General features: G+C 49.0%; 1 protein-coding gene across 4 annotated transcripts; it reads right to left on the bottom strand.

Annotated features, from left to right (window-relative positions):
- Nucleotides 1–3,923: 3,923 nt before the first annotated feature.
- On the bottom strand, nt 3,924–8,166 carry LOC123060393 (zinc finger CCCH domain-containing protein 17). 4 transcript variants are annotated; one of them, XR_006427925.1, is made up of 8 exons: nt 7,606–8,166; nt 7,226–7,321; nt 6,508–6,597; nt 6,158–6,406; nt 5,895–6,074; nt 4,486–5,232; nt 4,306–4,406; nt 3,924–4,219 (listed from the first exon to the last, which is right to left on the bottom strand). XR_006427925.1 is itself a non-coding variant. In XM_044483091.1 (7 exons), the coding sequence occupies exons 1-7, from the start codon at nt 7,993–7,995 to the stop codon at nt 4,045–4,047; spliced, it is 1,281 nt and encodes a 426-aa protein (XP_044339026.1). In that variant the 5' UTR covers nt 7,996–8,166; the 3' UTR covers nt 3,924–4,044. The 4 variants fall into 4 exon arrangements, 1 of the variants encoding a protein (XP_044339026.1); XR_006427926.1 differs by having other exon boundaries at nt 4,486–5,248; XR_006427924.1 differs by having other exon boundaries at nt 4,486–5,323.
- Between the last annotated feature and the right edge of the window lie 1,357 nt (nt 8,167–9,523).

Raw genomic sequence — 9,523 nt, forward strand, 5'->3', positions numbered from 1 at the left:
CATGCAAACATTTAATTGATTTTAAGACGACTATTACACGAGGAAATATGTAACACATCTCTAAATCTAAAATATCATCCTTGCAAAAAGTTTATCTAAAATTGCACATCGTTTTGAAAATGTGTGTTAGAAATAATAATTAACTTAGAATTAAGAACTAAGATTGGAAATAAGATTTGATATAGAATTAAGGACTAGGATGAAATACCAGTTGACCATTGAACCGTTGGATCCCTATCACGATAGAAAAACAAAAAGAATGAAGCAAGGACATAATCAAACAAAATATGAGTCCCATGGCAAATCTGGTGGCTAAGCTCGCTATTACAAAATCTCAGTCGACAGTGCAAACAATTTAAACATGGTCCTTCACACCTCATCTTTTCACATGGGAAGTGAGAAAGTATTATATATTCTTACCTCTCATGTGAAAAGTGGAGGTAGAGAGACCATTTTTTTCGAAAAGGAGGAAAACCCCCGGCCTCTGCATCTGGTCGATGCATACGGCCACTTTATTAATTATTAGCACAAAACCTTACAAAGTCGTACAACAGTAAGACCAAAGCCACCATCTTCGCAACCTCTGTCGCTACTCCTATCTAACTGATGAAGGGGCGCTGATGGTCTGGGCCTAATACCAAACAGTCCTCGCAGCCAAACCTAACATCTAAGACCTGGGGTCCCAACCTGGACGCCTGCCGGGTATGGGCACCCACCAGTCCGGCATGCTCCTCAACCCGGCCATCCGCCAGGTATGAGGCCGCCACAGCCATCTGCCACCAATCCATCTTCAGAGCTATACTGCTGCATACACCTTGCCCGGTCTCGCTGCCGTCGACGCCACCATGGCACCAGACAGCTCCACCGCCCTGCGCTCGTCCATCCAGCCGCATCCATGAACGATATGTAGCCGCACCATGCCGCCAAAATCATCGTCATCGATGCGGAAGATACAACGCCGCACCACCAGGCAACCTCTGCATCGTCGCCACTGCTGGAGGTACTCGGAGCCCACCATCCACATCATCTCTCCCCCGAACAGCTGGTCCTCCCAAGACGGCGCCTCCATGGAGGATACGACGTGCAGGTCGCCGCCGCCGCCCAATCCAGAATGAATTTTGGACTTTCGTCCGGGATGTGTTCGGAGGTGGATAGGAGAGACCTCGGCTTCGCCTCCACAGAGGATAGCGGCGTTGAGCGACGTCGCCGATGCCGGGCCGACCTAGCCGACCAAAGTTTCCTCCGGTCCCCATCCTATGCCACCAATCCTCCGCCTGCTCCGGATCCGGCGACAAGCCACGATCCAAAACCTTGCGAAGATGGAAGATCCATGGTGCTCGACCCACCGGAAAGGAGGATCGAGAAGACCCCGTTGTAGATCTCCAGACGCCAAAACCAGCAGTCCGACGTTGCCAGTGGCGACCAACCTCACCCCGCGGCGGCCGGCGGAGTCCGAAGCCAGGATCCAGAGGGATCCGATCCAGATCCGGCGACACCCGCGACCACCGGGCAGTACCAACGCAGCCACCACCTCGCAACTCGCAGACCACCACCGACATCGCCGGGAGACCCGCCGCCGCGCCGCCGAACCCCACGTTAGCCCGGCGCTCCCCTCGTCCCCACTGTCCCGCGCCAGCCAGAACGAGATGGATGGGAAAGGAGCCCCGCCGCCGCCCAGCCGGCCAGGCTTCGCCCGGCGGCGTTGCGGACGGCGGCGAGGAGGGAGAGGGGCGGAGGGAAGTGCGAGGGGCGGCGGCTAGGGTTTCCCCTCGGGTCGCCCGCGGGGACGACGCGAGACGCTGGAGATTTTCCCCTCGGCATCCAGGTAGAGAGACCATGAGTTGAGAAGGTAAGAGTTACTCAGACACACTAAATAAAATCAACAACTCGGATCTATTATATTTTTGTTGCGAATGAAACTTATATTACTCAACCTCCACGGGTACAATCAGCAAGACACAAGTTCTCGACGTTCTCCGGGCCAGAACAAAGCCAAACTGCAGTACGATTGCTACGCCTAGCATAACTAGCTAAGAAGTGACTAATATAGTTCTGGTCTCGCTTTACATGAGTAATACAAGTCTCACGTGTGCTCAACAGAGCTTTGATCTCCTCCACTATAGTCATGTGTCCAGAAAGATCTTGTTTCATCTTCTTTAACATATTCACCATCTCCAAACAATCCACTTCTAGATGTATGGGGCCATCGCACCAATTATATATATACTATTACCTCTCATGTGAAAAAAGGAGGTAAGAGAGACCATGTGAGGTGAGAAGGTAAGAGTTACTTACACCCACTACTTAGTGAAATCAACAGCTTAGATCTATTATATACGTTTACCTCACATGTGAAAAGAGAAGGCAAGAGAGACCATGTTAAAATTTGCCAACAAAAAATGCATAGTTCCTCCTGTGTACCAAAGTAGCAGAGAAAAGTGGGCGTGTGAGCCACGACCTCCTCTGCAACAACAAAAAAGATTAGGGTTTCTCTGCCTCCCGCCGGCGCGGCTGCCAGTCCGCCTCGTCTCCGGTGGACCTAGGGCTATGGAGACGTTGTCCTCCTCGGGAAGACGAGGCGGTAGCGGCTTCCTGGAAATGAAATCTTTGTTTGTGTGTCTACGGATTGGTTTCTTCGATCCATACTTCTTTTCATCGGCGACGGTTGTTATTCTCATGCGATGGTTATGTGGGGTATTAGCGCGACAACTTCCGACTGTCTACTGCAACAAGTTTGGCCCGACTCCGATGAGGGAGGGCGATGACGGCGGCGCGCCTTCTACTCGCTTCAGCGCTTGTAGTCGTCGCTAGATGATCCATGAACATAAATGTATTTTTTTTTGTTATTTCTGTGTTTTTCGTACCGCCATGACACGACGAACAGATTGAAAGTTTCATGGAAAAATAAGTGGGCTTGTGATGGAAAGAACAGGCAAGGCGACAACTCACGCCACGTTCGTTTGCTTGAAAAGGCCGGGCACCGTCATTTGCAATGGACGTTTCGTTTCTACTGAAAAAAAGAAAGCTCCGGCTGTCTTTTGCTTCGAGATTTAGCACAGATTGAGACGTGCTTCCTAAAACTGCACTGGCATCTCCTTAAAATACAAGGCCAAATGGCCAACACACTGTTAACTATCATTTGACGCCGATAGCAAGAAAAGCTCCTCCAACTCAAACAAGAAAAAAAGTAGGTTGCTGCTAAAATCGCACACAACTTGAGACTGCAGCCTCAGCTTGACGCCGCGCTAAGTTGAGTCGACGGAGATGTAACCCTGTCGGCCGGGAATTAGCCACACGTTACCATCGGTGCGAATGAGTTTACTAGCACCACTATCCCAGCCAGGCCAATTTGTCAACAGTGGAGCACCGCGGCATCGGCATGTAAATGGGGGAGAGGTGCGTGCATGCTCAGGTTCTCTGGAACTCCAGCTACTGGCCGGCCGCTATAAGTAGAGAGCGGTTCGGCCAGAACTTTTGCTTGTTTTCGCAAGCACTTGCCGGATGCATGCACCGGGCCGCTGACTAAACCACGTTGTGTACGTAGATTCAGGAAGCCAGCTAGCAAAGGTAAAGAGCACTGCTGACCCGAATGAAAGGCGGTCGGTCATACTACTAACAGATTAGCATCGGTGACCATGGCACATACGCGAGCCCATGCTAGAGCCTATCATTGGATCGCACGAACTAGAATTGTTAGGCAGCGATGCTTCAGGGCGAGCATGGTTCAGGCCTCTTTGTAAAGCAGTGTAGATGCTTGCCATACCGTTGTTTTCTGGTACGTAAATGGAGCAATCGCTTGTTTGGACGCCACACCATGCTACCATATATAGCTTGACTTCATGGGTGGCACGCAACTCAAGCGGGCCGGAGTAGTTTATGGCGCGGCGTTGGGAAATGGACCGATGGATTACTCCTCGTCAGGCTTTGGGAAATGACGACTTGTTATTTTACTTGGATGGCATAATAATTTACAGACATCACAGCGGTGGAGCTAGCTCAGCTCAGCGCATGCATGAGCATGATGCCATGATCGACTATGCATGTCTAGCTGACGTTTATGGCAGCGCCGGTGCTGGGGGACTCCTCGTCCTGGGGCGCCCACGTCCACACCTTCAGCTCGCCCGCGCCATCTCCAGTCAAGAGAAGCCTCGATGGCCCCTGGGCGAGTTCGATGGTCTTCACTTCTGTTTTGGAGGAGAGCGTGCCAATATCCTCGAACCTGAAAGACGGGAACCAGTAATAATTGTAGGTTACTGGTAAGGAGGAAGCAGAGACAACTGACAGCGTGCTCTGAATGGCACTCACGATGGCAGGCCCAACATGCGGACGCAGTTGCTCTTGTGGAGGGAGCAGAGCAGAACCGGCGTCTTTCCCGGACGATGCATGCCAAAGAGGGTGCGTACTCCCTGCAACACAGGGTGGATGCAGGTTTTTAGCAACACACACAAAAGGGCAAACTGTTGGGAAGGAAGTTGAGAAACAAACCATTGCCCAAGAACCAGAGCAAAGCAGAAAGTCTATCAAGGGCACTAGCATCATGCGATACATCTCAACAGAGCTTACAAACGTACACTGAGAAACATGCTTCCAGGAAGGGAAATATTGAGAAAGCCAACAACCGGACAATATATAAAAATATCAACAGCGATATTCAGGCTTTCGAAGAATGAATTGCTCTGGTGCTGCCTCTAGTAACTGTTGTATGAAGGTTCCTAACCATTCTGACGTTGCCGATACACTTTTATTTGATACTCCCATACTAACTCTTCAGTCAGGGAAACAGATTAGCTCAACAGACTGATGACGTTGCTGATACATGTCTATTTGATACTCCCATCGTAACTCTTCAGGGAAACAGATGAGCTCAGCAGACTGATAGCAGCCATCTAAAGTTCCCAAGAAAGAGAGCTTCTATTAGGCTCAAACCCTTTATCTCCTGCTCGATAGCACAAGATAAATTCCCAGCATACTAGGAAGAACACCTACTACGTGCCAGGCATGTAACAAAGGCCATACTGTGCGAACTATAATGCTTGACCGAATGCAGATGGAGTCACAACTTCCAGAAATGGAGACCTTCATGCACCGACAGCAATAACACCAGAAGATTGATCCAGCGATAATAACTATGAGAAAAATCTTCCATTTGATTAAAACTGCGACTACAGTGGAATTGTGGGATCACTTGAGAACAGATAGAAGCTGCTTAATCCAGTAACACATATCAAGTAGCTGCAAAGATCTTCCACTGGATTTTAGACAAGTAATTGTGACTAGGTTGAATTGTGGGATCAGTGAGAACAGATAGAAGCTGCTCAATCCACTAGCACATATCAAGCAAAAAATTAAATGAAATAAAGAAAAACAAAAGTACGACAACATAGTTATATGTAGCAAGTGCAATTCAGTAACAGTCTTACTAAGTCTCAGTCGATGCTATATCCATGAGATACTACATTAAGATCCGTGCAAATTTTGCTTTTCAGTTTTTTCTTTTTCTCTCTTGCATGTTATGTCACTTAACTGAGACTTGATTATATCTCAATCGACTGAGACCTAGCTACACCCATTATTTTACACATAATCGTGCATATTCTCTGGCTAAAGATTAGCCAACTCATTCACCACGAAATATTTACCTAGCGTACTACTAAAATTAGCCTTAATATCATTTCTGTTACTGCACATGAAGAAATACATTAGCCATAAATATTCAACACATACAGTTTACACTGTTCAATCAGACTAGTTAAGGACAAGGACAATATCATACTACCACTGATAAAGACACAAAGTTGCAGCTAATATAAGCTTCCATGTTCGAATTTTCAATGAAGTTTTCAGAAAATAACGCTGATGGAAATATCCATGTAAATTAAGTCTGCAGAACTTACATGCTCCTCGGAATGGGTATGCATGAGTTGAAGGTTTCCAGATTCTGAAGCAGCCCAGACATTTACAGTCTTGTCCAGAGAGCAAGATAGTAACTTCTGATCCCAACAAAGCACAGAAGTAACAGCAGCTTTATGCTCAGAGAGTGTTTGGACACACTGAAGATTTTTAAGGTCCCATACCTGATAAATACAAAGAATATATCAGACACAAACATAATGTTTAGTAGCCAACAGAAATCAGCAGGTCTACAGCATTTCCGTACTCTGATTGTCTTGTCAAGTGAGCCAGAGTAAAGCCTTGTTGCGGAGACAGCAAGTGAAATCACATGACGGTCATGGCCAGCGAGGATTGACACCGGTTCCGAGTTGATCTCCTTAGCAGGAAATTTCCAAGCCATGATGCGTCCGTCCGCCGTGCCAGCAAACAGCATCTCATCCTTGATAGTCATGGAACAAACAAGCCCAGAAGGTCCCTGAAGACTTAGCTTCATCCCTGTCTGTGTGTTCCATGCCTAGAAGCCATCGGAACAACGAAGAACAATAGTTGAATACCCGATAGCGCTTCAATATATAGCATAAAATTGACTTGCACTCATAGTAAAATTGAGAATACCTCCACGGATTTTGGGATTCCAATAAATACCCACTTGTCATGTGTGATCATACAGCCAATCTTCCCTCCCATCTTGATGACATCAACGCACTATTGCAGAAACATTAAGAATAGAAAGGGCAACATAGTAGATTAGAAACTCTCTCTTTTTTTTCTCTACTACACAGCAATCTTTTAAGTTTCTCCTTTTTCTTGAAGAACCTTCTCTTCTTAAAGCTCATCTCTCTTTTCATTTCTTTTTTTTTTTACTCTTTTTCTTTCTTGCTATTAAACACATGGCCATCTGGAAATGGGAGTACAACTTTAACCCCGGAGAGCTTTGCTTGTCAGTCAACCAGCCTGATCACCTCCTGAGACTGATCCGGTGGACACTGATTACCACAAACAGGCAAAAAGCCTCCAAGGCAAATCAATCTGACATGTTGTCAACCCCAGGCGTGCCAAATGACAACCTGATCTGAATCAACTGGTACATCAGACGCACTGAGGAATGAGAGGAGCTCCCCAGTTGATCAAGCAGTCAGCACACATCAACCATCATAGGCGATGCACTATTTGGCACATCGACCACCTCAAACAACCAGAGTTACTCCCCAATTGATCAGGCAGCAGAAAGCAACCACCAGAGGCAATGCAGGAACCATCGCAGACACGACCCCAAAGGTGAACTGAGCATAAAAAGTCTGAGGGGAATCCCAAGAGCGGATAGCCCAGCTACCTTGCCAGAGTTGCCATCCCATACGCGAACAGAGCCATCGGCACTGCCAGAGTAGAGCTTGTCGGACCCCATCGGCATAGAGATTCCAGTAATAGCCTGCAGCATCCGATAAAAACCGTAAGAGCCCATAGCATTACACAATTACTCGCAGCAAAGCAGATTCTTAACAGTTATACAAAGTAACAACGGGCTTGCTAATTATACAAACAATTACTTATTATTTGCAATTACAAAGTAACAACGGGGTTGCTAATTATCCAAGCAATTACAAAGTAAATACGGGTTTGCTAATTTGACGCACAAGTATCTGAGTATCCAATCGGAATAGCGCAGCGTTACGATACTCGATTTCGAAGTGGGGCAGGGAAACAGTCACGCACCTCCTCGTGTCCAGCGAGGGCGCAGAGGAAAGCGAAACCGCCGCAGCCACGGCTCTCCTCGACGCGCGGCTCCTGGATCGGCTCTGGATTCGTCCCCGCCGGCTTGGGATCAGTCTTCGGGTCCGACTTCTTCAGGTCTCCAAGCCGCCGTCGTGCAGGTGTAGGGGCTGCGGCGCCGCGACTCGATCCGCGGGATTCAGCCCTCCGCGCGGGCCCGAGGAGTCTCTCCGTCGCGGGTTCGAGGCGGAGGGGCGGGCGGGAGGCCTTGGCGCAGCCGCTTCCGGCGCCGGTCCTGCGGGGTTCGGAGGGGCGGGCGTAAGGGCCCCACCGTGCGGGCGCGGGAGCGGGACCGGGGCCGAGGCGCGCGGAGAGAGAGGATGAGATCGGCATGGCGGGGTCCCGTCTCGCGGAGGCGCGTCGACGGCGGGGGACGAGGCGGCGCTAGGTATCGGTGGTGCGGGGAGGCTGTGATCGCGTCTGCGTGGCGTGGCGTGGCCGGAAAGGAGCGAGAAGTGGCACCGAGGCGGTTGCGAACTTTTTGTTTTTCCATGAGGAGGCGGTTGCGAGCAGACAGGGCACAACACGGCCCACGACAGAACTTTGTATATGGATCGTGTGCCTGCCCCCGCGTACCTCTCTCCCAGGCCCAGGCACTACTGGTTTTTTTAGGGTATAACCAAGTTTTATTGCTTATCGTCCACTCGAAGTGGTATTACAAAAGGATTATGGAGTTGGATCATCCACATGTGCCTCCCCTGACCAAAAGAATTGAAAAACTTGGCTAACCTATCGGCATAGCTGTTCGCAGCTCGGCCTTCAAAGGTAAAACTACAATTAAACATTTGAGCCCTATTCTTAATCTCAGCAATGATCTTGTCGTAGGTACCGTTTGTCCCCTTCTAAATGCCATTCACAATTTGCTTCGAGTCCGAAGCTACCACGAAGCTTTGTATCATCAACTCCTCGGCTAATGAGAGGGCTTCACGACAAGCAATGGCTTCCATTGTTGCATCATCACTGACTCCATGTATCACTAAGAACCTCCCATGAAGTTGCCATCTTCATCCCTGCAAATGGCTGCTGCAGCTCCCTTATCTTGATTTTTAGCGATACTGGCATCCACATGGATTTTCATGAATCCTGCTGATGGAGGCACTACATGTAAACGTGTCGGCTCACCGACACATTTGGCCCACGTGGCAGGGTTCTTTTTAGACCTTATAGGCTTTTTGGGCCATTTTTAATGGGGGACGCTACGCGTCGATCGGCGGATAATTAGAAAATATCCGCCGCCCCCTCTCTAAAAAATATCCGCCGCCTCGCTGACCATCGGATGAGCACACTTTGCAACAAGACTAGTGTTGCAGAAGGCCTTTGGTACTTGTTGCAATCACCTCGAAGCGTTTATTTTTCTTCTGAAAAATCTTCGCAGCAAAGGTAATGTTGCAAAAAAAATTGCAACAGACAATGTGTTGCAGAAAACGTTATTGATCTTTTTCTACCGTATTTTTGCAACAGAACCCGTGTTACCAAAAAAACCTTTTGCAACATAGAACGTGTTGCAGAAAACATTCCAGTGGTGGTTGCGTGCAGCTCATCGGAGAAGCTCGTCGGCGTGCTTGCCAGCACGAAGTGTTGATGGCGGCAGTCGAAGCAACACGGGGAGGCGACAGCTCGACGGGAGAGCTCGATCTCTTTGGTTGCACGCCTTGCAACATGGTGCAGCTCGCCTGGCATGCTAGTCGATGGCGAGCACAAGTGGCGGTATTCAGAGCAACGCAGCGAGGTGGCGACTCGACGGGAGCTCAGGGTAGTCGGAGCAACGCAGGAAGGCGGTGACTCGACAACAGCTCGGGGCAGTCGGAGCAACGTGGGGAGGCGGAACTCGACGGGAGCTTGGGAGGAGCACGAGAATTGA

This window comes from Triticum aestivum, chromosome 3A (assembly GCF_018294505.1).
Source record: "Triticum aestivum cultivar Chinese Spring chromosome 3A, IWGSC CS RefSeq v2.1, whole genome shotgun sequence".
In the NCBI taxonomy this organism is placed as follows: domain Eukaryota; kingdom Viridiplantae; phylum Streptophyta; class Magnoliopsida; order Poales; family Poaceae; genus Triticum; species Triticum aestivum.

Bases quoted from the DNA above. Each gene is read 5' to 3' on its own strand.
- LOC123060393 (XM_044483091.1), bottom strand. From the start codon at position 7,995: ATGCCGATCTCATCCTCTCTCTCCGCGCGCCTCGGCCCCGGTCCCGCT. The intron at 7,322-7,605 runs GTGCGTGACTGT...CGGATGCTGCAG, and splicing joins CCCTCGCTGGACACGAGGAG to GCTATTACTGGAATCTCTAT. The intron at 6,407-6,507 runs GTATTCTCAATT...GATGGCTTCTAG, and splicing joins GAATCCCAAAATCCGTGGAG to GCATGGAACACACAGACAGG.